Below are 27,637 nucleotides of genomic sequence, written 5' to 3'. Positions count from 1 at the left end.
TAAAATAATTATACTATATATATATATATATATATATATATATATATATATTTATAAACAATATTGGTCTTAATTGCCTTCTTGTTTTTAGGTGTGTGTCATATTAATGGTGTTCTCGATAAAAAAAAAAAATCCAATGTTTGGCTTGGAGTCCCTCCATTTCTTTTTTGAATGTGGAATTTTCCTAATTATAAAAATTAACTGTAGCCTACAACAAGAATACTTCTATGCTGTTCATCAGTACGTAATACGTCACAGCCAACAGCCTTGCGTAAGAGTTACGTCATGGCAACGCTCCTCTTTCAGGGTTGCGGTTCAAAGCATTTTCCATGCAGCCGCAGCACCCCTAGTTGCACAGGTCACATAAAAACAATAACGTAACAGACAGTTATCTTCATTTAAACAAAGGAGACGAGCGTTTGGTAGTTTTATATCGCTGTGCTATATGCTCCCGGGGTGACTACACAGTAGCCTAACTTAGTTCACTTAATTAGGGAGCTAATTGGCGTTAGCTAGCACCATAGGCTAACACATAAACCCATCCACTTCAAATGGTTAACTGCACGGAGAGATCTTTGGAAACTTCGGTCAGTAAAATGAATACTCACATGCTTAAAGCCTGTTGGGCTCCCAGGATAAATGGAGGGCACTGCGTCAGCCCTCAGAACCAACTTTATGGCAAAACCCATGGACCTTTGAAAGAGAGTAACGAAACAGTCGTTACTAAAATGTGCACCGCATAGCCTATACGGATTCGCACTGAAGGTCCGAAGCGTTGTCTATAAGGATCCCTTGGCAAATACTGAATGGATGCTCCTGGTTCTGGTTTGCACCCTAAAACGGCACAGTCGGACATGTTTAAAACAATTTCCAAAGTGACCACCCCACCACAGCTTCAACTGCTTTCATCCAAAATACCTTTACTCTGTGCGGAACACTTGTGGGCAGCATTTGTGTGATATGCATACAGTGTTTGGCTTCACGTTTTGTGATGTCAGACATATCTGCATGCCAACGTCCTAACCTATTAACCTATATTCTCTAAAGCAGTGAAACATCAACATTAGCAATAGTGTAGGCTCAGGGGTGTAGTGGGTAGACTATACTGTACTGTAGGGGCATTGGCCAGAATCTGCCCTTTTTTGGGGGGGGGATATCATAATGGGGGGTCTTGGTGTTCTCCCCCAGGGAAGTTTTGAGCATCAACGACTTCCTTTCCTGTATTCGGATACACTTTTTATGCACCAATTTATGGTAGAAATATCTTTATTTAGCCTATGTGAAGAAAGTAAAACAGATGACAAAATATGATATCAAAATATATCCAAACTATAATGGAAATATGTTGTTGCATGTTATTGGGCATTTTTAAGTGGGTATATGGAAATCCAGGCGCTTTCTTAGTGGGTACCTGTGTCTCACATAGACTACACCTGTGTAGGCTTATCACTATAAGTCGTCTGCACTTACAGTCAAACATCGAAGAGGACGTCGGGATATGACATGATTTGAGTAAAACAGGGGTTAATAAAACATTTTTGAACACCGACACAGTTTCAGTTATTCTGCTCAGGTTGAAGGCGGACTGGAGGTTGGATGAGAATTTATTAGGTCAAAAATCTTTTCTACCAATAAGAATGAGGCTGTCATTTGACCTTCCCTAACATGTGCATCAAAGCTAACAGGAGACTCAGAGAGATGCCAATCACACACACCCACACAGTCCTGGGAACCAGGTTATACACCAGATTAAGGGTGTTCCGGGCCTTTGATGTGGTGAGCCATTGTCCATCAGCATTACTTAATGACTGGAATGGTAATAAATGTAATTATTTACAGGTTTACACACCATGTACAGACACTGTCACAACAAAAATAAATAGCTTAAAACTAGATTTTGACTCAGGACGCCTTTTCAAGTCAGAGCCAGGGTGAGGTAGCCTATTAATGCAGGATGTGTCATGAGGCACATCCCAGCAAACACATTATCTTTTAGAGAGCGTTCCCTAAAGCAAGTAGCAAGTATAATCTTTAAAGAGTATGATGTTTTCACTCATCGATTCAATACCTGACCCAAAAATACACAGCTGTTATGGTCATGTGACAAAAATAAGACGTTTTAACCATCTAAGCATGATGCTTATGAAGCTAAATGTGGGATGTCTTTATACTGGAATATTCCAGTTGTTGTAGGCTACAGTGGAGTATATTCCAAATTTTGGAGAAAAATAATCCAAATATTTACACACAACTGTGGATGGTAAGAGTGTGTATTTGTTGTTATTGTTTTGTGTAAAGACTATTTAACATTGGTTTTAGTTTTTTATACATATATGTATATAGTTAATAAAAGCAATAGGTAAATGTTAAATAATAGCCTACTGTTTTGAACTGGGTAATGTTCAGTCAACAGAGCTGGCAGGAGCGATGGCGCGGCTGATCACGTGACGGCGAAAGGGCAGGGGCACGCGCAGGGTTTTTTCACACTTTTGTAAACAACATGGCGATTCAGGGTCTAGCCCCGCTAGCCGCTGATTAAAACACACTGTGCTGTCAAACTACAGCTGTTTGGCGTTATAAATGTAAACGTTAGACCTTGCGGAAGTTACGCGTCGGGCACATAGTTAAGTTGGCACCGAAACGACAAAGAGCTGCACCGACGAGCTGTCAAGAAGAGCGTTTGACAGTCCAACGGTAGCTAATGTTACTGTTAACGTTAACGTTAAGTCGTTAGCATTCTTAGCTAGCTCAACCAAATCAACCTCTGCATTTAATCATGATGTGCTAACGTACGGAACAAATATGCTGGTCGATTTCTTTGCAGAACATGTAGCTAGTTTGTTGATTTGAAGAAGTGGAAGTATAATGACTTGAGCTAATGACTTGAATTGATGCCAGTTTAGCTAATACAGCCATCTAACTTCGGTTTTACCATTCGCCTTCTCTTTATCTGTCAACACACACACACACACACACACACACAACTGCATTGGTGTTTACCCGGCTTCCCCCAGGTAAACTTAAAAATGTTATTGAATTTCCAAATGATTTTCCGTGCCAGGCCCTCTTCAGTCTATGGGCTCTCAGTCCAGTTCTGGGATGTCTGGTGGAAGGGGCTCTTCCAGTGGCAACCCAGCTGATCAGCCTGAAGGAGCAGAATCAAACCAGAGCAGCAGCAGCAGCAGCAGCCGAGGCCGCAGGACGGCTGACAGGCAGCAGGGAGACAGACAGACAGCATCAGAGGAGGACGTTGACTTAGCTGAAGTGCTGGCTTACCTACTAAGGAGGTACATTTGGTGGATTTTGTAGTTTAAATACCGGCACTGATATTAAAACAACAACTTCCTTGTGGACTTTGCACTTCTGGGCCCAGTTAGTTGCTTTGCGGTGTATTGTTTTTACCCATGAGAACAATGTTTCCAACATCAAACTAGAGGTGGTCCACTACCATTTTTTGCTTCTTGATACCAATTCTGATACCAAGTACTGATCCGATACCAGTGTGTCACATATTTTATAATGTTTTAACAACTCTATACTACTATCCCTGTATGGATGTGATATGATTTCTATCTTTGCTGTACGGTCTGGCTCAGGTTAAAGTTTTTGTGAAACATGAACAAACACAAACAATGAATGTCATAGAACTTTATTTTATTTTTCAGTTTGACAGGCAGTTTTAACGGACAAACAACATAAATAAACTACTTTAACGTAGATTTTATTTAGTGCTTTATTACGTGATATCGGATCGATGTATAAACTCCGGTACTTCCCAATACTGAAACCAGCATTTTAGGCAGTATCGGAGGCAACACTGGTATCGGAACATTTCTACATCAAACATTATGATTATTTTTTTGTGTCAATACCAGTCCTTGTGGGAATAGCTTAGTTACTAACAAGTCGTTTTGGGAAAAGTAGGTAATCACTCAAATCTGGTGAGTTTAATAGACATTGGTTCTTCAAATAGTACAAAGTGGAAGACCTTCTTTCAAGAGAGCATGCATGTCATTACATTCCAGTGGTGCCTGACAGCTAAGCGGTGGTTGGCAGTTTCCCATCATCTGGGAAATATTTGCATATTCATCATGTTAAAAACCACGTCTAATAATAATAATATTAAAATAAAAAAAATGTCAGCACTTGTAACTGATCTATGACAGCGGCAGGTCCTATAGTAATAACTCAGAGGAAGACTTAGTTAGAACTAGAAAGTACAGGGATCCGGAAAAGTTGGAATGACAAAGTAGCAATCTGATCCCCCATCTGGTACAGTGGAGCGGCTCAGTGGAATAACATTACAAGACTAAAGCTTTACCCATAGCACAGAACTGGTGTAGGCGGGTGTCTCACCATTGGGCTGCAGCTGGACTACTTTGTTTACTGCATTAATATGTCAAGTGTCCGTAAAGTAAGATGACGATCTCATCTCTTTTCTTCACTGTAGAATCTGTCAATCACTGTCAATCATTTATCAACATATGGATTGATTGATTGTTGAACTAATGTGGTGTTTGTGCGTGCAGGGGCCAGGTCCGACTGGTCCATGGCAGTGGAGCCACAGGGCTGCAGCTGGTCCAGTCCTACTCTGACTCTGATGAGGACAGCGACGGCGCCTGGGAGGGTCGGCTGGGGAACCGCTACAATCCACCAGGTAACCTCCTACTGTCCCCGTTCACTGTCCAGGGCCGCCCACACCAAGAACAATAACTATAGGATAACGATGTGAGCATTCAGCACTTGATTGAGCTTTTGTCTATTATTATTATAATGAATAATGAGAACAAGAAACCACGTGAAAAGTAGCTGCTGCCATGCCAATCCTACTCAGCAGCATTTGTTTGTGTATAATATGGTAAAATGGTCATTTAAATATTACAATCTGAGAGTTGTATAAAAGCAAAGCTGTTTTTCCTCATAAATGTGCTGGGCGTTTAAAAGGGCTGCACAATATATCGTTTTTTGCAATTGTCATTGCAAGCCTGAAGTCGTCATACTCAGATTCTAGTAAAAATATGAGTCTAATACCGCGCCATTGGGCTTAGATTATGGGGCATGTTTCAACCGAAAATGCCTCTGCTCTCAATTGGATAGACCTACAACCAGTCAGAGCAACGGAACTCAACTGTCAACAGAACTCAACACCAACGAGACGAGACTTAGACATAGCAACCACTCTTTGCACAATGCACCTCTGTCCTGACGTCCGACTTTTAGACTTTTTTGAAGCTGGATATATAAATTGTTTTGTGTAAATATGAATGTGGATAACGTTGGTGATAGTGAGATGCGTGCTACAGTTGCATTTCTGGAGATGAATCGGCAAAAACCCGTTTTATTTCTCTGAATCATGGCTTTGTTCTAACGCCGGTGGACGCTCCCTCTCTTCAGTCACGCTCCATCTCTCGCCATCATATAACGTTACCGTGCTTTTGGGCAGTTGTTAAGGCTCCGTCTAAAACTTTGCCATTTTGTACAGCTGTTTCTAACGTAGAAATAAAATGGACTATTGATCATTTTATTTATATAGTACATAGCGGACTTTACCAGCTGACTTCTCTGTTGGCCATTGAAACAGGTAAAGTCTCTTCTATAACCAGCCTCTGCGACTTGAACAGCTGAGTCGCAGCGACACCATCAGCTGGTTTGAGTCGAGCTGAGACAGGCCGGTTGAGGATTTTAAAATGAATGTGCTGTCAATATCTTCTTTAACAGACGCAATTGCGAAATCTACACATCTCAATTCTCCAGCAGCAGCCATCTTTGTTGCAAACAAATTCAACCCAATTGCTCTTTGGTGACGTGGTTGATTCAGTTACTGTTGATCACCTGTCCATCATCGTATAAAGTCCGCCCTGACAATTTGATTGGTCTGAACAACTCTTGATCGAGCATAGTTGCTCCACAACAGATCAAGTCCAGACCGAGCTTCCCGACCTCAAATGTTGTGGGTGGGTCTAAGTTCGGCAGGCATCCAGTCAAGGTCATCGCAATATTAACTGGCGGAATAAACATAACGCAGAAGACTGTGACATATTGCAAAACTGCACTTTAAAATGTAACTATTATTCATTTTTTAGTGGTGCCTTTTATATTCAATTCAATGTGTTCAATAAAAAAAAGTTTTAATTTCTTTTAAATTCAACATGCAATCGACAGAAATGCTGAACTAAGTACACTTAAATATCTGTTTATGTATGGCATTTAATATCATTATTGCAATATTCAACAACGTTATCGCGATATTCAACAACTACCTGAATGTCCGATCCCTGGATGCTCACTGGTTGAGCTCAAACCAGCTGACAAAGTCCCTGATAACGATCTGGAACACAAGACAGTTATCAGGGACTTTGTCAGCTGGTGTGAGCTCATCCAGCTTCAGTTTAACACAGCTTGGACATTCAGGTAGTGGAGAGCTACAAATTCCTGGGTGTTCACCTAAACAATAAACTGAACTGGACTGATAACACCCATACACTTTACAAGGACCAGAGTCTCCTCCATCTGCTGAGGAGACGTGGGTCCTTTGGAGTGGGCAAGACTCTCCTCAGGACTTTTTATGACTCTGTGGTGGCCTTTGCCATCCTTTATGCTGTGGTCTGCTGGGGGGGGGGCAGCTCGGACAGGAGCAGACTCAATAGACTGATCAGGAGAGCGAGCTCTTTCCTTTGGACCCCGTAGAGAAAGTAGGGGAGAGAAGGATGTTAGCTAAGCTGACATCCATCATGGACAACACCTCTCCCCCCCTACATGACACTGTGGGGTCCCTGAACAGCTCCTTCAGCAGCGGACTGAAACCCCCCCGGTGTAAGAAGGAGAGGTACCACAGGTCGTTCATCCCGGCCACTGTCAGACTCTACAACACCTGCACCACCCGATAATGTTGTAGTTTCTTTTCCTGTTTTCAATTACCCACCACGCACCGTGGCTCTATGTGTATTTTTACTATCTGTATTTATATTTCTCCATTACGAGTACTTACTTTTTCAATGTTATTTATAATGGTTACACTTCAATATCATTTATATTGGTTGCTATGGTCATTACTTTCGCTATATTATTCAATTTAATTTCATGTTACTTACTTACATTGCAATATTATTCGTACTATGGCAACCTTATTTTACAATACCTTTTATAAAATGCTACTTTACATTTATTCAGTACCTTTTGAACATTATCTGTTGTTTGCCTGTTTTTTGTTTGTTTGCTTATGTTTTGGTTTGATTTTTACTGTTGAAAACTGCCGCTGTTACAAGCTAATTTCCCAATTGTGGGATGAATAAAGTATTATCCAATCTAATCGCATATGTTCCTCATATCATGCAGCCCTACTATTAAATCAGAATGGCTGTATGTAACAAATTCTGAAAGTTTGTTGTCCGATAGTAATTAATATAAAAACTTGTTATTTTGTGTGATTTTCCTAGTGGACGCTCAACCAGACACACATGAAGTGGACCAAAGTGAGATCCGAACCCAGATCATGTTGGCCACCGGCTCCTCTACCCTGAAAGGCCGACACAGTTTCACCCACATGCTAACAGAGGTCAGACTGCACGCATGCAAACTCAAAGCAGCACTAGACTAAAATGCTTTCTGCACATTTCTAGCAATAAGAATGTAAAGAAAAAACAACACACGCAGAGACAGAAACAAGACAAGGGACCAAACACCTGTGCAAGTTAGAGGTCCAGACCTCAAGCAATGTTCCAGTTTCAGCCACACATTTGTGAAAAATTAAGATTTCTACTTCAACCATTACTAATTTTTTTTATTTGTCACTTTCTTTCTTTAATTCACAAATAATGTTGACCAGTTTGATGTTTTCTTTTCTGACAAACTCTTTGCTTTTTCAGAGGGAACAAGGCAGATGTAGAGGCTCTAGTTTTTCACATGGAGAGTGCAGCCGTATCCGCACACAGTAAGTTCTATTCTATTTTACACATTTCTAAAAATTTTCAAAAAATTACGAGAAGGTGTGTAAGAGAAATAATAAAAAATGTTTTTCATCAGAATCATAAAAGTGGCACATAAAAAAAGAAACTTGATAAAGCATAGACTCTTGTTGCATTCCATGTTACTGATTGCTGTATTGCTGATTTGTTATGAAAACCTACAATACACTAGACGTGAGTCCTGGTGCTGTTGTCTGATGAATGATTCTGACCCCTGATCTTCTGCAGTTTTCTGCCAAACTATGTATCCCACAAGGATACGTACCAACAGAAAGCCTTCTGTGGAGTGTACAGCGAGGATGGCAACATGTTCCTCTCTGCGTGCCAAGGTAAATAACCCGAGATCCAACATGAGAACCCAGAGAAACTGAATCAGATCAGATAATGATCCCTAGTGTTTGCTTAAAAACTGTGTAGACCATCAAATTTCCAGGGCCGTTCGGGTTGTGTTGTGTCATGTCATACACAGAATGTATGTATTATTGTTGTCTTGAATTCCTTTTAACATCTATTGATGAAAACGACAACTATCAAACATCACATCTGTTTTCTGAAATTGTTAGAAATATGAATTCTAGTAGCACTGTGTCATATTCATTCTTTTTTACTGATTTATGTTTCATACAGGCGAGGGAGAACAGGTCTTACCCAGACACGTCACGTGATAACAGCCACTCATTATTTGATAACAATGTTTTTTTCCCTGTTGCGCGCTGCAGACCAGAACGTCCGCTTGTACGACACCACCAGGGGGCGCTTTCACCTACGGCGAACAGTGAAGGCTCGGGATGTGGGCTGGAGTGTTCTGGATGTCTGCTTCACCCCTGACGCACAACATGTACTCTACTCCAGCTGGTCTGACTACAGTAAGGCTAATGGACCTGTAAAATGCAATATCACGATATCAGTCAGTGATGCTAATTAGCATAGGCTTTTTGTTTACAAGAGGCCAGTCATCCCCCAGGAACCATCCATGTTATCCAGATTCCAGTTTTACTGATGCTGCTGTGGCATCAAAAGAAATCTGACTCGAGTCCCTGTAACTTTACCATAGCATGTTGCAGGTATTTAATCTAGATGTCGTAATGTTTTTGTTTTTTTTAAACCAATTCACAAAACATGCTTTATTGCCTTCTACCCATAAATGATTGTGTTATGGCTTTGTTTCCTATCGTAGGGCTGACGCTTGATTATGGAAAAAATCATAATCATGTTTTTTTTTGGTCAATATTATAACAATATAATACCATAATATCACCATAATTCAACATTATTACTCATTGACTTTGGAAACATCTAGCATCTAACTTTTTAAAGGATTTTCTTAAACTTCAATTGTAAAATGAAATGAAAAATAAAGAAATAAACAAAAGTAATAAAATATATATGATCATGCAGTTGGTGCAACTGAACCAAATAATTTGCAAGAATTTAATTTAATGCACATTTTTTTATTTTTTATTTCAGTCTGCAAATTGGATAATTAATTGTCCTAAATACTAAAAAACAAATATCTTCCATATGCTGTGTGTTTTATTCATATGTTCTCTGTCTCTGTGCGTCTTCCCCACAGTTCATATGTGCAGTATAGATGGAGACAGTGAAAACCACACCGCGCTGGACCTCAAGTTAGTGTTTCCCTCATAGTAACTTAGCACATTACGGAGCAGGTCATCTATCATTCCCTACCAGCCAGCCCTCCTATCCTATCCCTTCATTACCACCTGGATGAATGATGCTGTCAGAATTTGTCACGTCAACATCCATCCTCTCTCTCTGTGTGCGTGTGTGTGTGCTTGTGTGTGTGAGAGAGAGAGAGAACTGGAGAGATCATTATTTCAATAATGCACCATCATTAAACTCACAGCACTCCTAACAATGGCATTGTTTAATCAAACCTTTTGGTGTGAGATGACATACAGTTGGCAGTGTTGTTGTGATCCAATAATGGTGCAACTGCTGCATTGTCACCCTGTTTGTGTGTGTGCTGTTGTGCTTTGTAGTCCCGATGAGAGGAGGTTCTGTGTGTTCTCACTGGCTGCGTCCACAGATGGCAACGAGATCCTGGGAGGGTGAGTACAGTTTGCTTTTATGTTTCAAGGCAGTGACTGACAGAGTGGAAATAGAACTGACATCTCTTTGAGAAAACGTTACTTCAGTTACCTCTTCTTTTTCCCTAGGGTGGAATTGGAAATACACGTGTTGTTCTTATAGCTGGTTTTGTGAATACTTAAATTACAATGATTAAACACCTTTATTTACTATAAGAGCACACTCAGACCAGCAATATAAGTCACATTTTAACCATTTAATTAGAAATGTCTCTCTCCTCTCTGCTTTCAGAGCAAATGATGGCTGCCTTTATGTTTTTGATCTCGAGCAGAATAAACGAACGCTGAAGGTTAGTGTGTCTGAGTGTGTTTGCTGTTTGTGTTTTGCTTGCGGGCCGGCTTGTAGCTGCTTCCGTGTCACATCCACCTCGGTCTGTCTGTGCCTCATCCTGCGATCAAGGTGAGCCAGACATTAGCCGAGCTGAAAGTGTGCCAGCACACATAAAGTTTCACACCGCCTTGCTGTCTGTAATGTAGCAGCAGAGAGTTCATCAATGGGACAGAGGGGTTAAACCCTCCCCTTTCTTCTCCTTCTCCCACAACCCCCCTCTGCGTAGAAGTCAGTAGCTGGCCTCTACCATCTGCTTCACCACTCTCTCATGCTTTTTCTCATTCTGTCCCTCTTATTACCTCTGCATCAGTGTGCCTGTGCCTAATCTCCCAACTTGTTCCTTTATGGTCTATGATATTATAGACCAAAACCAACATCATGACTTTGTTGTACACACAGCAAGCAAAGCACACAGACAATGGCACTTTCACAAGCATGCAAAAAGAAGAGAAGAAATCACCCAATCGTACCCCTCACAATCACTGGCTTGCACACACTTCTCACAAAAACACAGACTCTCTTTCTCCTGCGTCTCCCCTCGTCAGATTGATGCCCACGAGGATGATGTGAACGCGGTGGCGTTCGCCGACAGCTCGTCCCAGCTGCTCTTCTCCGGCAGCGACGACGCACTGTGCAAGGTGTGGGACAGACGGACGCTGCGGGAGGACAGACCGCAGCCTGTCGGACAGCTGGCCGGCCACCGAGACGGCATCACCTTCATCCACAGCAAGGTGGGGGGGGGGAGGCGAAGAGAGGAGTACTGCTTGTATTTCATCAATCTGTCAAAGACAAGTTCCTCAAAAGCTCATGGGTTGACTGCTGACTGGTTGGAAGTTGATTAATTAAATGCTAACATTAGCTAATTGTAATTTGCCTTTATTCCAGTATAGTACAGTCAAAGCCTGATGTTCTTTTTCTTTACTTTTTTAAAATTTGGTCCTCCTCCCCTGCGTGGTGACTGTGCCAGGGTGACGCACGCTATCTGATCAGCAACTCCAAGGACCAGTCCATCAAGCTCTGGGACGTCCGGAAGTTCTCGCCCAAAGAGGGTTTGGCAGCTTCCCGCCTCGCTGTCACCCAACAGAACTGGGACTACCGCTGGCAGCAGGTTCCCCAGAGAGGTGAGGGAGTAAGGGCCGACACCGGGAGATGAATAAGTCAGGAGGAAGGAGAGGAGAGGGGAAGATAGAGGAGGGGGTCTCATGTAGGAAGAAAAGAGGAGGAAATGAAGATGAAATGACGTTCTAAAGAAAGGGAGCGAGGGCCAATGACAGTTGGGTGAAACGTGAGTAAGAGGATGTGACTATTAAAACCACGCGTTAAGAAATGAGCGATTACCATGACAAGTCAAAGAGGGGGGAAGGCATAGAGGTGGGGTGAAGTGTGGGAACTTGGGTAATGAGATATGGAGAACAGGAAGGGAATAATAAACTCTTTCTAGCTTTTTCTAGTTTATCCACTTTTGTCACCTGATTATAGTGTAGGATCTAAATGAACTCTGTATCCCCTGGTAAATTGTAGCAATCTAATGTGAGGTAAATTAAGAAATTGTGTGTCCCTTTTAGCACTGAAGAGACACAAGCTGACAGGCGACACCTCGGTGATGACATACCGCGGCCACGGCGTTCTGCACACCCTCGTCCGCTGCCGTTTCTCTCCAGAGTTCAGCACTGGGCAGAGGTTCATCTACTCCGGCTGCTCCACCGGCAAAATCATCAGTGAGTTTGCGTGCGTGCGTGCGTGCGTGCTTGTGTTGTTTTGTGTCTTTCACCCAGAATGTGTATTGTGTAACTGCCTTGCAATTAGGGCTGGGCAATATGGAGAAAAAAATCAAATAACGATATTGTAGTGTTGACTATTGGTGCTTTCACAAAATATTTACACAATGAGATTTTTGATAAATAATCATCAGTAAGGTGTATATAGTGACTAAGTGGGTAAAGGTATATAATAAAACAGTTACAGTCTGGTAAGATCAGAAAATGACATCACTTTACTGTAATGCAGCCTTTAAAACCAGGAAAAGACAACACTTATGTCATATTACGATATTATGATATCCAAAATCTATACGAGATCTGGTCTCTTTTCATGATATAATATCGATATATTGCCTAGCTCTATTTGCAATGTGTCTGCACCAATTAAAGCGTAACTGTCTCCAAAATGCAACCTAGGGTCTTTTTGGCAATGTACCCAAGTACATTTTTTGTTTAAACTCATAATTAGGATGGAAATGCCACTTTTAAGATTTACCGTATTATCGTTTTTTGAGCAAATGGCCGTTTGAATGGAGAGAGAACTAGGGGCACTACTATGATAGCATTAAAATCTCTGTTTTCACTAAGACCTTTCGCACTAAGAATGCTCGACACAACATGAAACTTTGCTCCAAGTATCACCAGGAGCTCTGCACGTGAACTCCAGCATTGAGAACATGTTTGTTTGTGTACCCCGAGTTTATTACAACAAAAAGTTTCGAACAACTCGCTGTAGCTGTTGGTGTTTACGCTAGCCGCCATCTTGTTATTCAAAAAGTGTGATCATCATAGTAATGCCCCTAGCTCTCCCATTACATTGGAGAATCAATGCAGTTCTGTTTGACAGTGATTAAAGGATATACAGTATGATATGTACGTATGATAATGTAATTGCACTTACTTCCTGTTGTCCGGAGTTTGGACTTTCAAGGTTGAAAGCACTTAATTAGATAAAAGTGTCAGCTAAATGATTTGTAATGTGATGTAATATAATGTAATGATATACAGTACATGCCTACAAGTTGCTGAATATGTTGAATTCTTGGTACGTCTGTCCAGTTTATGATGTCCTGACGGGCACCGTGGTCTCCAGACTGTCGGGCCATGACGCGTGTGTGAGGGACGTCAGCTGGCACCCGTACGAGGACAACATCGTCAGCAGCTCCGTGAGTGCTGTTAATGCAAACTGTTCAGCTGGAGTCCATGTGGACAAGTTTGTGATCAGAAATAATACGATCAAAATGTTACAGAAAAATGTAAAACCAGACAACAAGTGTTTCCTCCAGTCATGGAGTACCATGGAATTAAGAGAAGTCAGAGACTTCTGGTAATAACTGAGAATCAAATGGATCGTTTACAGAAATATAGGAGCGTATTTTTGTGTCTTGTTTCCAATGTATATTGCATTAAATTGTACTTTTTAGCAGGTTTTTGCTAAGGTGAAGAGAGAACCAGACTATTCATAGCTGGAAAAACATGAAATCTGAATGTCCTAAGTATCCCAATATTATCGCAGTCTACAGGGCTGAGAAATAAGTTGTCAAAACGGGAACAAAGACTAAAACTAGCAACAAATATGAGAAAGCGTTTTTAGCCTAGTAAGTGACTGAAAAGTACTCCAAAGAAAGGAAGTTTAAGTTTTAGTGTGAACATGTTTTAAATTAATAACAAATAGGTCACGGATTTCATCTATAATGAAATGCATAAGAAATACCTATTTTAAACAAGGTTAAGAAACGTCACAAGAATAAATTGGAAACTTTAAATGGGAGCTACTGTGGGAAGCCAGTCTCCGATCCGTCTCCTCATCATGTCTTGTTTCTCCACAGTGGGACGGAGCGGTGCGAATGTGGGAGCACAGACAGACCCATCCGCTAGAGGAGGAGAGAGAGCGGGAGAGCGAGTCCGACAACGGGAAAAAGGCCTTTTAGACAACGAGAGAAGAAGAGAGACAAAGGAAAAGAAGGTCGAAGGAGGTGACATCGCCCCAGACGGGGCCAGGGCCGGCCCTAACACAGGAAGGCAATACGCTCAGAAGGACTGGGAGAGACTTTCTTTTAAATTCAATGCTGGATATTAATGATTACAGTTATAGCGTGGTTGTGCAGTGTTCATTTGGAAGGCATTCTAGCCTTACGTTGTCAAGTGCAGTGGGACGGCCTACTTTTGTTTTCAACAGGCCAAAGCTTTCGAATTTGGCCTGAAACACTTCGCGCAACATGTGCTGTAGCTCGCTAAGCACAGCACTTACTTAATGAGCTATTGAAATGTATTGGTAATTAAGCTATTTAGAACCCAATATTGGATATTGCAGGGAGAAACTGACAATTCTGATTCTGTATAAATGTAAAGTATTTGAATGGTTTGTGCATTCAGGGAGTGTAATTAGAGAGTTGTCAGTGTGCCGATTTAGACTTTCGCCCTTGCTGTTAGGAATAACATGAGCTGTGTCCTATTTTAAGGGGACCAACACATTCAAAGTCCACATTTAAAGAATAAATTTATTATAATATTCCAGTACGTTAATTACCAGTTGCCCTAAATCATGACTCCTAAACCTGCAACCATTGCTCCACGACTTGGTTAGCTGGCAACTTTATGGTGGTCAACTTCCTGTGTTGGGGAAAAATTCCAAAAGCATACCAAAATGACCAGGACGCCCCACAAACACACTGTTAGTTTTACTGTCAACGTCCCAATGATCTTACGTGAAAACGTCTTTAGATGGCCTCCCGACAGGCCCTGTTCTCAGACACGGCAGTAGTCTGAGGTCTTCTTATTGACCCGGGGTCAACACTCAACTCTGTACATACAAGCCCTGAGTGGATAAAAAAAAAACAAGAGTAATTGTGTTGGCCAATATAAACCTGTGATCTGTTTCTAAGATTTGAATGTGTGTGATAATATGTCATGAAGTCAAGACTTGGTGAAGGGACAGGAGATGTGTGCGTGGATCAAAACGTACACACTGATCTGTATATGCAATTTTCAGGTGTTTATATCAAAGCTCACTCTCAGACCGTTGTTTTACAGTAACAATTAAACCTTTCAATGTATCGCAACAAACTAAAGCTTTTCACTGAGTATTTGCTGCTGGTATCGAGAAGAAAGGACTGTTTTGAAAGATCAGGCGTCAAACATGCAGAAGTGGGCCACGGAGAAAATGCAGCAATGCCATATCCTGTTAACAGGGAACTAAATGGACATAAGGGTGCATTTGTACTTCTCTAAGCCATCGTCACACTGAAAAGACATCACAAGAAAAGTTTCATTTTCCTGTAGCACATACAGGAACCATAGCAGAGTGGCTTGAAGGACATTGTAATGATAGAAATGCAGTTAAGTGGTCTAAAATTAGACCGATTCTTTGCCATGCCTGGTTTCAGTTACACTTGGTGTTCCTACTTAATAGAATACATAATACAAACAACACAGCGGTGCTAATAATACATTTCATTTCATTTATTTATCTCAAACAATCAAAATTTTGCAAGACAAAAACAAAAAAAACATCAGAATCTAACACAAAAAAAAGGATTAAGTTTGAGAAGGAGCAGGAGGAAGCAGATAGCTTATTTGGTCCTGCCTCTATTTCACAGCATCATATTGTTACAAAGTAAATAGATATGCAAATACAGCATACATATTTTCAGGTCTTTAACTTAGAATAACTTCCAACAATATCTTTGCATTACAATTCTATTCCTATGTTTAGGTCTATGTTGATCAAGTACGGCTACAGTAACAGTTTCAGTTACAAGGAAAAGATTTTAAAATCATTTATCAGGAAGAGGATGCCCCAATTTAGGAAAACTTGGCTCAATCCAGCATTTAAATAACCTCTTACACTTATTTTGTGTGTTTTAGCACGCAGGATATCCTTACACTTAAAGAAGAAAAAAAAAAACGCTTCCCATATGGACTCCAGCTTCCTATTACTTCAATCAGTATGGATTCGGAGTCTATAAAAGTAGCGGGACTGGATGTCCTGGCTTGAGAAAACAGTTCTAGTAGGTTTTACTGAGCATAAATCCCACGGAAAGACTAAATTTACTCAATTTGGCTCTGGGAGTTGGAGAGGTTTAAGCGGCTCTGGCCTGAGGACTGGGCCTGGAAACACAGAAGACAAAGTGCTGTGAGACACGCAGCTGTTCATGGCGCCAAATGCAGACTGGCAACGGTTTATAACTTCAATTAGTTTTGGCTCCAACAGCTGATGCTAAGAATGGAGAGACTATAGGAGAACCAAAGAAGGAGGCAAGCCATCCATTTTAATGTCAGAATGACAGAAATACTTTTTTGATGCTAAATAAAATTGCAGCACACCAGTGAGTCTGATTGTAAAGTTTTTGTTTTAAGCCATTGTGAAAAAACTGGCTTTTACGTTGATGTTTTTGTATCATCATTTGTCATCCAACTGGACTAAATTCTTGAGGCGTTGGATCATTACTTTGAGAACAAGGGGGTCAGTAAAAGCAGCATCCATTATCTTGTCTACACTCTGAGTCTGTGTTGTGGAGGGGGAGGGCTTCTGAGGGCTAAGAGGGCAGGGGGGTTGTATTTTTATAAACCATGTGCTCTCCTGCACGCCTGACACTGATAAAGTAGAAAGGCTCCCAGAGTAGAACTGATGTGCCTTTTAAAGACAAAAGAAAGTGAGGCAGACTCTACCACGGGGCCCTGGTTGGACACAAAGAGAGAAGAATTCAAACCAAAACTACCAAAGGTATAATCAGGAGGACGAACGGAGAACATGAACATGGATGTCAAGACTGAAAAGTCCTCGACTGGCTTCACACCAGAGATCAACTTGGAGAAGTTACACAAGATGGCTGCAGAGGTGATCCTGCTGGGGAAATTCCTCCTCCGACTCCTGAATTCTGCTCTGGTGTTCGTCACAGACGTACTGGCCAGGTTTTTAGGAAGCCAGCTGGTCAGACGGCATTTCCACCTGATGCTGTCTGCTTTGGTTCTGTTTGGTCCTGTGCTGAGTTTCTGGGTGTCGAAGTACAGCATCTTCGCTAACAGCAACCACTACCTGTACAGGTATGGTTGTCTTTCTGCTTTTTGAATGGAAATCTCACATTTAGAACCTGTTGCCATTGCTGGAAATGAAACAAAGTGGCTGCATGATTTTCAGTTGGACGTGCATGTTGAATTTAAAACTGGCGTCAATACTCACCTGGCACGTATAACAACAGTTTAGGAGCCTAAAGGTCAGAGCAGCGAGCTTGGGAAGGGGGACCGAGTACCCAGGGCTCTCACGTGAGCAGGGCCCAAAAAGATGCTAGAATGAATAGCTGTGGATACGAGGAGGGGCCCATAGACAGTGCCTTTCTACAGGGCCCAGAATTTTGTGCTACGCCCCTGAACATCCGGGCGGGGAAAGTGAAAGAGCAGCCACCATTGAGGTGCCCTTGAGCAAGGCCCTTATTAACCCCAACCACTTTAGTGGAGCTGCTCCGTGGTTGCTTCCAGGTAAACATTTAGGTGTAACTGTGTGAATGGGATCAGGGAGTTCCTGCAAAAGAGAGCCTTCCTCTCAGAGAACCTTCCCTGATTAAATAAAGGCAGGAAGAAGAAAAAAGAACAGTTAGATTTTAAAATTTAAATTTTAAATTGCACTTTTACACCAAATATATAGTTAGGTAGCCCTAGTCCTATATATATAGTACATATAGTCATTAATATGTCTCACGAACATGATCTTGAACAGATATGACATCATACTACACAAAAGTCTTTGCCTACTTGTGAAGAGTGTTACACACAAAAATAAATAAAGTATAAATAATGAATATAACTAATGAATGCATGCTTTACATATCAAATTTTAAGATCGGATGTAAGTGAATGTTCATTTTAATGTAGGCTACACACTCTGCCAACCTTTAGCCTATCATTCATAAAGCGAGATTATGTAACACTTTCTATGAAGCCGGCCTCCATAACACATTATAAATGGATGCAGTATAGTATTATGATACTTGACCTTATAAGTCATTATAAAAATGCTTAACAATGTGTTATGATTATTGTGATAAAGCATTATGAATATTTGTGAGTGCTTATATCTATACTAATACAGCACAGATTATAACACATTGTTACTGTGTTTATGGGCGCTTGGTGGGGCGTGAGCCCCCTGTGTAGGGGCTCGGTCCTGGCTGCGGTGGTCGCGGGTTCAGTTCCGGCCTGCGACCCTTTGCCACGTGTCTTTTCCCTTCTCTGTCTCTCCTTTCAAGTCCAAGCTGTCCTGTTATATAGAGGCCTAAGAATGTGTTAACTAAATAAGATACACACGTTCTACGTCTTACAAATGGAAAGTTGAATTTACGATTTAAATTGCACCCGTGCTCCATTCAGCACACTCAGGGCTTTTGCTGTTGCAGTCTGACTTGGTCTGGTGTGACCTGCTTCTTAGCTAATGCTAGTGAACGCTAGCTAACTTTGACTGACTCCTCTCTACTTGTGCTACCATGACTTAGCATTTACCTTTATCCTTACCGCCATTGTTCTGTTTAGGTTCTATTACACCTATCAATAGTATGTTTGTGGTACCTATCAAGCTGCATCTTTCAAAGTACAGGAGGAAGTTAATACAAGTTTTTAGTTATGTAGTGTGTTCTGATCTCATTAGTACTCATGTGTGAAGGCATTAGGGGAGCCATCATTCATCCTCTGTGAGAACGCATTTGTGGGGATTTTAACAGATCAACATACTTGCTGCACTTGTATTTACCATCAACTATAACCATGTAGTGTTGAACTACGTGCAGTCTTTCTACCTGTTAAATTTCCAGTAGATCTGATTAGGATGAGGCAAAAAGCTGTGCTTTTTATTACATTATTGTAATGCTTTGACATTTTATTTTCATGTAACACTGCTGTCTGCTCTTGCAGGAAGTTCCTCAAGTCCACTTGGGGTTGGACCTGCATCTTCACAGCTTCCTTCATGCTTCTCCTCTCCCTCTCAGCCCGCCACTCCCCCCCTCTCCTCCTCCGCCACCTCTCCCGGATAGGGGTGGTGGGGTTGCTGTGGTGGGGCTGTCGGCGTCTCCTGACCCTGCTGGAGGATGCAGCAGGAAACTGTTACAAACCTATGATCCCTGACCAGGACATCCAAGGCACCGGCTCCCCGCTACAGCCCCTGCTGCTCCTGCATGCCGACCAGACCAAGGCCTCCTGCCTCAGAGACGGCATGGTGTGGAGAGGTTACGAAGTATCCCAGGACGTCCTCATCATCTGCTTGTGTTGCCTGCTGCTTGTGGAGGAAATGTCTGTCTTTGGTCTTTACCTGGCTCAAGCAAAGACTCTGCAGAGGTCCCATGATGCCCCTTTAAGGTTCATCTTCCTCCTGTGTGTGGTTCTACTTGGCGTTTGGATGTTCTTGCTGCTGTGTTTGCTTGCACACTTCCCCAAGTTCCCCTCGCAGCATCTAGGAGGAGCTCTGGGCTACCTGGGATGGAGAGGACTCTATCAGGGCTGGTACAGACTCAGACCGAGTTGGGGCTGTCCTGGTTTGCCGGGAGAGGGACTTATTACCACCACAGGCAAGGACACACATACTCAGTAGTGTGAAACCCTCAGCAGACTTTGGGGATGTAGTGATCTTGAAAGCTTAGGCTCAAGTTTTGGAAAGTGAAAGTGGCTTCTCATTAGGGTTGTGAAGAGAATCTAGACAGAGTATATCACCTGTGAAAACCCTTGGATAACACCACTACAATTTTAAATTGTCGTTTGGACAAAAGAAGAGTAGACAGAAGTATCGGAATCGTGTTGCTTTATTTTGTTATGTGAACCAAAATGAATCCACATTAAGAAAAAGAAGACATCTTTGTCAAAGCGGGTGTATTGTTACATGAGTGTCATACTACACTAGTTGTATCTTGTTAGAAAGCCTGCGAGTGTGCTGGAGTCTCAGTAGATGAGAGCCTTGCCGTCTCCTCTGGGCTTCTTAATCTTGTCATAGTTCTTGTTAATGATGTCAAACAGCACAGCCTGCGGGGAGAGAGATACGGAGAGAGACATCAGTGGAATTGAAGTGTGAGAAAGATATAAGAAAGATCTACGGCATGTGAGAGACAGAGAGGACAGAGGCGGTAATAAAAGAAAGAGAGAGAGACGCCCAAATCCAGAGCCGTAATTGTGTCAAACAACTCCTTTCATCATCTCCTGTACCGCCTTGTTCATTAACAACATTAAACACAGGAGGACAATAGCCAGAAGAAGACAAACAGGGATTAATGGATAGGAGATGGAGCGCCAATCAATTTAACACAAGCACAGCAATTAGTTAAATTACCCTCCTATTAGGAAGGAATGGATTCTATTTAGCTATCATCCCTGTTGCTGGGACACGACTAGAATATTTTAAATATGTGTGAGTAAGATGTATTCAAAGTACAGTGCATGGTTATGGCGGATGGTATATTAAGTTGGATGCATGTGATTTACAATCTTTGGAAGACGTGCGCAGACTATAATCCAGTCAAATTGCATTATCAGTTGTGTGTTGACATCTTCTTTACAATTTGATTTCGATCCATTCTCAGATTGTTCTAACAGTGAACAACGGGGCGTAGGTATCTTACATATGTGTTGCAGATGTCCAGGACCACGAGGCGGAGCTCACAGTACTGATACTGGTCCAGCTCGTGAACCAGCTGTCTGTAGTCTCCCTGTGGCAGAAAGCACACAGCAGAGAGTTCACATGCAATAAACATCCAGTACATGGCACATCCAGTGTGTACTCAGTACACAGAACATTGTCAACAAGTCATTATTTTACACACAAATAGAACATATAGCGTGTAGGTGGCACACCATTCTTTTTTGAGGGTGCATTTTAGGCCTTTATTTGTATAGGACAGCTTAGGAGAGAGAAGGAGAATTACATGCAGCAAAATGGCCGCAGGTCGGAGTCGAACCCGCGGCCACTAGGTCCAGGAAAAACCTCTATAAATGGGCGTCCACTCTACCAGGTGAGCAACACTCATTTCTTTCATCTTAATTTATTCTGTCACTATTCGTAAAGAGAACCACACATACATGTAATACAGTGTACCACTGTGACAACAGACACAGCATGAGATACTGACCACGTGGGTTTGTTTGGAAGCTTTGGCCACAGCATCGCCTCTCTCATTGTAATACCTAACAGACAGAAGAAAGAGAAGGTACTTCATTTATTACAGTCATAAACTGGAGATATTATTGCCTAAATTCACCCTGAGTGCTTCACTTAATGTCCAAATATCTGTTATAGTTGTGATCTAAGTGTAATTAAAGCAAGAGTGTAACTTTAGCTGATCAGCAGCTACTGTGGCTACAAGAGACAGTTATGGAAGAGCGCTTAACTACTGTTAAACGCCTCATGAATAGAATAATGCATTTTTCCAGTGTTAACCGTGTCCCTAAGACAATTGGTCATTAATTTATTGTTCAAATATTTGTAAAAAGAAGTGGTGCCAAGGTGGTATTGGTGAAATATTTGTAAGAATAATTCAATTTGCAGTAATTTGACATTATAATCCCGGTCTGTTCTCTTCCTGTGAAACGGTTTCAAAGGTTTGAGGACTCATCCTGCACTTGGGGGGGAAGGGGGTCCAAAGAAAACATTTTTTCAAGTTTTGATGTTGCGTCTCCATGACTATAAATCCTGCATGTTACCCGACCGGCGCATGTAATAAGACCAACATGGCCTAATGTTACACTTTTCAAGCTTTTAAACACGTTACATTCAGCCTACTAAAAAGTAATTTGGCAGTTAGTTCAAATGCTAAGCTAAGTTAGTTCAAATGCTAAGCTAAGCATTCACACCCACACAGATGAACAAGTGTTAGTGCGATTGCATCTTCAGTTCAAATACCATCATTCAGATAATATTACAAATCTGCCGGTTTGGGCTCTTACTTTGAAATCTGAGTTTGGAACCCTTCGATCTTGGTGCGTGTGTTGGTCAGCAGCTCAAACACTTTCTCCTGTTGGACAAAACAAAGATATTAAACCGAACTGGACACACACAAGTGTTCAAACATCTGTTCAAGACACATTCTGTTGTTCACCAAGTCGTCGCCGGTTACCAACCTGGACAGCCACTCCAAAGTTGTTACCATCTTCAATTCTAGGGATTTGGAGTTGCACCCACATTGACACCTGCCAGGGAAATCTGAATGTATTAATATCTAGTGTGAAATATGAGCATGTCACATAGCTCTGAGACAGCCCCATTTAAAAACTCACTCAAAAGAGGGAAGATCATTTGTCATAACTATTCATGTTGAAACATAGCATGTGAGCTCTAACCCTGTCTATTCCACTTAAAAAGCAAGCTTTGTTACATTTAATCATAAGCACTCAAAGGTGTATTCCTTACATTTGTTGTGCACTGGATACGTAAAAGGTAGTAACCACATCTAGACTGACTGATTTCTTGGTAAAAAATGGAGTGAAGAGCTGAATTAAGAGACTGACTGTGTTGAGCTTCTCCTTCAGTGTCTGGATCTGCGGCTTGACCTCCTGCAGGAGACTCTCCACTCGCTCGTTGCTGCAGATGGGACCACAAGGAGGCCCTGGTGGACAAAACACCCCCAAACAGTGCTTCACTTAGTACAGTATCAGAACATTCTGGTTCAGTTGGGCTTTTTGAACGGGAATGAACAATGAAACCTGGTTAACTGTTAATAGTTATTTCAGGTGAATCAATCGGTAAACTTAGTTAAAGGAACACGCCGACTTATTGGGACTTCAGCTTTGTTGATTTGCTGAGAATATAGTTCCCAGTTAGTATGCGGTTAGAAGATGGCAGAGTCTCATGTGACCTTGTTATTCATCTGTGACTATACAAATCACAACATGTAAATACAAACACGTTGGCGTTATTATGTCACTTATTGGGAGCAGTAGGCTAGGTGGAGACGGTTACCTCCAGGTTCCAGGTAAGCTAGGATAGCGGTGGGTGAGTCCGACAGAGTTCAGACACACACAGACATGAGAAGGGTATGTATGGACATGTCTAACTCTGGGGGATACGGTGAATAAGCTAAAGTCCCAATAAGTCGGTGTGTTTCTTTAAAGTTGGACTCAAAATGTTCAAATGTTCAAATATTCCATGTATTAAGTACCACTATTATAATAGTTGACCTCTTGCAATGAAATTAAACTTTGCAAATCAAAGTCCTGGCATAGAAACATTTTTACACACCATCCTCCATTCACATTTTTCTTTAGTCTACCACCTTCACCTCATTAAAGAAATGCTCAATCAAAGAGGAATGAAATAACAAACAGGGGTATTACTTGATTAATAGGGACTCATCTCTACCTGAATCTTCATCCTCTTTATCGCTGTCCTTGTCTTTCTTCCCCTCCTTCCCCTCCTTCGCCTCCTTCTGCAATATGAGCACAGAAGGCAGCAGGTCAAAGAGTTTCCACTGCCTATTAATCTCTTGGACAGCTCTCCCACATGTTTTTTTTCCCCCTTGGCTAAATGAAGATGTCAAATGTTAGATTGTTTTCCTTTGTATTAGAAATGTAACCTAGTTCCAGCAGTCCCTGCTCCCTGCACATAATAGCACTCCAACTGCCTCAGGTTTGTTACCCCAGAGTTGCTGTATGTAAATATTCTTTCAACCCATTCCCCCCCCATTAAACTACCGACACTGGCAGCTTTTTCCTCCTCTGAATCCATGTTTACAACATGATAGCAACCACTAAAACAGAAGGGCCATCTGTAAAAATGTCTTATGCTCTAGTGCCAAGAGTTTTGTGCTCTATTGAGCACCTGCAAGATACTTCTATCCCTTCTTTTGAGTACTAGTCTAATAAAAAAAATTATTGGAATAGGACTGGCCAATGACAATGAAAACACATCAACTTAGATTTTTTTTTTTTAAAGATCCCACAAAATAAAATAAAAACTGTTGTTCTTCGCCTGTTTGTGTATTTACTTTTTTTTTTTTTTGCTTTTATTGTAGGAACTTGCTGCTGCTGTAAAAAGGGAATTTCCCCACTGTGGGATGAATAAAGTATTATCTAATCTAACTGCCAATTTGTAAAGCAGTGTTTGGAAATTGCACAACAATTGGTTGCCATGGTAACAAAGCACTCAGCTTCAGTGTTACTTCAGTGTACGCTAAGTATAAACCCCTGACTGAGTAATGGCAAAATGACTCCTTGCAACAATTACTGTAGTCAAACAAAGACATGTCTTAATCCTCTGATACAGGGGTCTTCAATGTTTTTAGACCAAGGACCCTTTAGCTAAAAAGAGAGAGCAGGGACCCCCTACTACATGCATAGGATCAATGATATTGGCCGGATGGATGAAAATAGATGGATCAATGTTGATATACTACTTATAAATCATGGAGAGCTGGGTGATGTGGAGAAAATCATCATATTTTTGACCAAAAGATATGAAACACATGGGTATCAGGTTATATGCAAATACAATAAAAAGGTAAATCTAAGAAGATATGTAGAAAACAAGAAGATGCCCTTAGACCTCAAAGAGTTGATTTAGAATAGAACCTGACCGATAAAGGATTTTTAGGCAGATCCCGATAAGAATATTTGGTTATTTAAAAAAAAAAAAAAAAATTGTTATATATATATATATATATATATATATATAACAAAATCCAAAACAACGTAACACAAACATAAACAGATTTACCTAAAATTAGTTGTTTGTATTTATTTGAGTTCTCACTAAAACAATATGATAACTTGTTTTATTTGTTAACAGAACAAAGAAACATCAAAATATATAAAAGTTCTGATAAATAAAATGTGTAAAAATACAAACTTAAGATACAAAACTTAAAGTCCTTTGAACAAAAACACAATAACAAAAAAATAAGAGTTTTAACAACAGGGACGTTGTAGAATGCCCTCTTGTGGGAAAAATTTGCTATACTATCATTTATTTGTCATAAATAAATGCTTCTGATGTGTGTGTGTGTGTGTATGTGTGTGTGTGTGTATATATATATATATATATTTTTTTTTTTTTTCAATTGGCCATTTTAAATGCCAATACCGATAAATTGGGACATGCCCAATATCGGCCGATAATATTGGCACAACGATACATCGGTCAGGCACTAATGTAGAACATACGTGTGGAAGGCATAGTGTATGGTGTAATGGCTACCTTACATAGCAATGCAAATTAATTTTTTTTTTTTTTTTTAAACAAATAGGGCAATTTCTCTTTGTTAATATGTTGTATTAATGTCAATGGATAATTTAAGATATATTTTCAATTATTTTTTTAAAAATCTAAACAAAAAACAATAATGTGGCAGCCCCACTGCAGTAATTCTGAGGACCCCCTAGGGGTGACGGACCCACACAGCATGGACCCTTCACTAGAGATACATTCATTTTTCAGACAATACAGCCTCAAACCTACGTAGCATTGGGCCTACCTCCTCCTTCTTCTTGCGTTTGGCCTCCTCTTTAACTGGGTCTGGGATTGGGATGTCCAGCGGAGCCTTCAGGGATGCCAGGTCTTCACAGCTGAAAGATGTCTGACAGAAAACATCAATGTCCGGTTACTTCTGACAACATTTCATATATCAACACACCCTTTTACATGTCATGAATTCTCAAACTGCCCATGATTTGACACATTTTCACCTAAAAAAAAAAGTGATAAAATAGTTTTATTGTGAAGGAGAAAGACCAAGACGTCATTTAACAGTAATCTGTTGTAGAAGAGACCCCCCAAGACCCTGCAGGACCTCACAGAAATAATACCTTCAACAACATCTGCAGCTCTTCAATCTTCTGGGGGAAATATTTGGAAACCAGCTCTTCGGCCTGTAGTTAAAAACAAAAATAATAATGATGTAAGACTTTTATACCACTGGGAACAGCAATGTGACAGCTGGGAGTTTAGTTTCTTGGATAAATTACCTCCTTTGTGAGTTTTTGGCAGAAGTCATCTACCTGCAACACAGAGATTAATATGATTTAGTTAGCATCGTTTTCCTTTATATTTCGCCACATGAAGGATATTTGGTAAAAAAAAAAAAACTTGTCCTGTTCACACAGCTTTAAAAAGGCCATTTTGCAGCTATTCCCTGCTCACCTCATATGACCCAGCTGTATGTTATCAGGAAAAACACTTTTCTGCTCACCTGCTAGCGTCACTGACACACCAACCGACAGTTTGAAGGGAAAGTGGGTTTAAAGTGTTGCTACATAAATTAGCACTTTTGATATCATGCTAGCATGAGTGCTCACCTGTTTCTTCGACTCGAGATGAATACCCAGCGAAGCCATGTCGTCTCTGTAACTTAGGAAAGCTACCTAAAGTTTATAAAAGCGTTTACACTTCAACGAAGCTGTGGTAACGAATAATAACCTTTTTCTGTGTGTAATTCAATGCCCGTGCACGACACGCAACAATACTCACAGTTAGTCAGCATAAAAAGCGAAAATGAAAGTGCATTTAGACAGTTCCGTACTTTCCCCGAGTACAAGATCGAATGGTTCCGTTGCATTGTGGGACTTGTAGTTTTTAGGCTTCTGAAATTTCATTTTCAATAACAAGAGAAACTGATGAGAAATGTTCTAGATAGCGTCGCAGCACAAACCTACTCACAGAAATCCCCATGTGCATGACATGGCATACTATTTCTTCAATGGTCGGTTGTTGTTATCTGTTTTTTTGTTGAATAGAGTGATAAAGAGGCCCGAAAAAGACTCAAATCAGTCCTTGGGAAATAGAAAAGGTAAAAGTAAAAAAAATAGTTTCATTAAAAAAAAATAATAATAATTTTAAAAAAAAAATAGCTTATCCTCCTCAAATTTAAATACACATGTTTTTTATATCCAAAGAAAGAAAAAGGAAGAGTAAATTCTGTATCAATTTATGTAAAAGAAAATGTATTATATAAAAAAAAATCAACGCATTTTCACATGGTTGTGCTTAGTGAAGTGTTCACAAACACCTGTTTTCCATCTAGCATATGAAGCCCATTTCCACAAGTTATCACGCATGTAGCAGCCTATAATGCAGTGGTTTTATTAACCCTCTATTGCATGGTGTTGCCATATGGCAACAAATTCTTTTTCTTAGGTCTTTTATTTTTAAGTGTTTATAACTGGATGACTTCACTTAACCAGGAAATCCTGTTTCCCTGCCCCTTTTTCTGTACCAGCCAAAATGCAGTTGTTTTTCTTAATCTTAGAAGCTTTTCTTTAAAAAAAAAAATGTCATCTGTTATCTGGGGTAAATAAACTTTGAATTTTCCTCATTTAGACCAGTTAAAATGCTATATTGTTTTCTGTAAAAGGCTAAAATTAATTTGTTGCCGTATGGCATATAAGTTGAATTTACTTGGTATTCTTTTCAATAAAAGCATGTTTTTAAAGAAATAATGGATTTTTTGGCACTTTCCACAAATGCGCATTGTTGCAATATAGCAACAAATTACCAACTACCCCCCCCCCCCT

The 27,637-nt window shown here is 40.7% G+C and overlaps 3 protein-coding genes and 1 long non-coding RNA gene across 7 annotated transcripts; 2 read left to right on the top strand and 2 right to left on the bottom strand.

Moving 5' to 3' along the window:
• The first annotated feature begins 563 nt into the window (after positions 1-563).
• Positions 564-15,229, top strand: dcaf11 (ddb1 and cul4 associated factor 11). Of its 4 annotated transcripts, XM_032503897.1 has the most exons (16): positions 2,463-2,694; positions 3,062-3,287; positions 4,530-4,657; positions 7,437-7,555; positions 7,866-7,930; positions 8,193-8,293; positions 8,684-8,830; positions 9,538-9,592; positions 9,968-10,036; positions 10,308-10,365; positions 10,952-11,137; positions 11,374-11,527; positions 11,972-12,124; positions 13,226-13,332; positions 13,996-14,070; positions 14,165-15,229. In XM_032503897.1, the coding sequence occupies exons 2-16, from the start codon at positions 3,076-3,078 to the stop codon at positions 14,177-14,179; spliced, it is 1,644 nt and encodes a 547-aa protein (XP_032359788.1). In that variant the 5' UTR covers positions 2,463-2,694; positions 3,062-3,075; the 3' UTR covers positions 14,180-15,229. The 4 variants fall into 4 exon arrangements, with proteins under 4 accessions (XP_032359786.1, XP_032359788.1, XP_032359785.1 ...); XM_032503895.1 differs by lacking the exon at positions 2,463-2,694 and adding an exon at positions 564-587 and having other exon boundaries at positions 13,996-15,229; XM_032503894.1 differs by having other exon boundaries at positions 13,996-15,229.
• On the bottom strand, positions 1,337-17,674 carry LOC116672219 (uncharacterized). Its single transcript, XR_004327499.1, has 3 exons — positions 17,664-17,674; positions 10,531-10,533; positions 1,337-1,433 (listed from the first exon to the last, which is right to left on the bottom strand). It is a non-coding gene; the product is annotated as an uncharacterized LOC116672219 (long non-coding RNA).
• fitm1 (fat storage inducing transmembrane protein 1) lies at positions 16,721-20,885 on the top strand. Its single transcript, XM_032503898.1, has 2 exons — positions 16,721-17,212; positions 19,070-20,885. Exons 1-2 carry the CDS (start codon positions 16,920-16,922, stop codon positions 19,740-19,742), a joined length of 966 nt encoding a protein of 321 aa, XP_032359789.1. The 5' UTR covers positions 16,721-16,919; the 3' UTR covers positions 19,743-20,885.
• On the bottom strand, positions 19,933-26,825 carry psme1 (proteasome activator subunit 1). Its single transcript, XM_032503905.1, has 12 exons — positions 26,595-26,825; positions 26,423-26,468; positions 26,093-26,125; positions 25,934-25,996; positions 25,603-25,704; positions 23,493-23,559; positions 22,643-22,740; positions 22,256-22,324; positions 22,082-22,149; positions 21,268-21,322; positions 20,761-20,847; positions 19,933-20,167 (listed from the first exon to the last, which is right to left on the bottom strand). The coding sequence occupies exons 2-12, from the start codon at positions 26,459-26,461 to the stop codon at positions 20,087-20,089; spliced, it is 762 nt and encodes a 253-aa protein (XP_032359796.1). The 5' UTR covers positions 26,462-26,468; positions 26,595-26,825; the 3' UTR covers positions 19,933-20,086.
• Positions 26,826-27,637: the final 812 nt, after the last annotated feature.

This window comes from Etheostoma spectabile, chromosome 22 (genome assembly GCF_008692095.1).
Source record: "Etheostoma spectabile isolate EspeVRDwgs_2016 chromosome 22, UIUC_Espe_1.0, whole genome shotgun sequence".
NCBI classification, from domain to species: Eukaryota; Metazoa; Chordata; class Actinopteri; order Perciformes; family Percidae; genus Etheostoma; species Etheostoma spectabile.
This window is presented reverse-complemented; position numbering and strand designations above follow the sequence as displayed.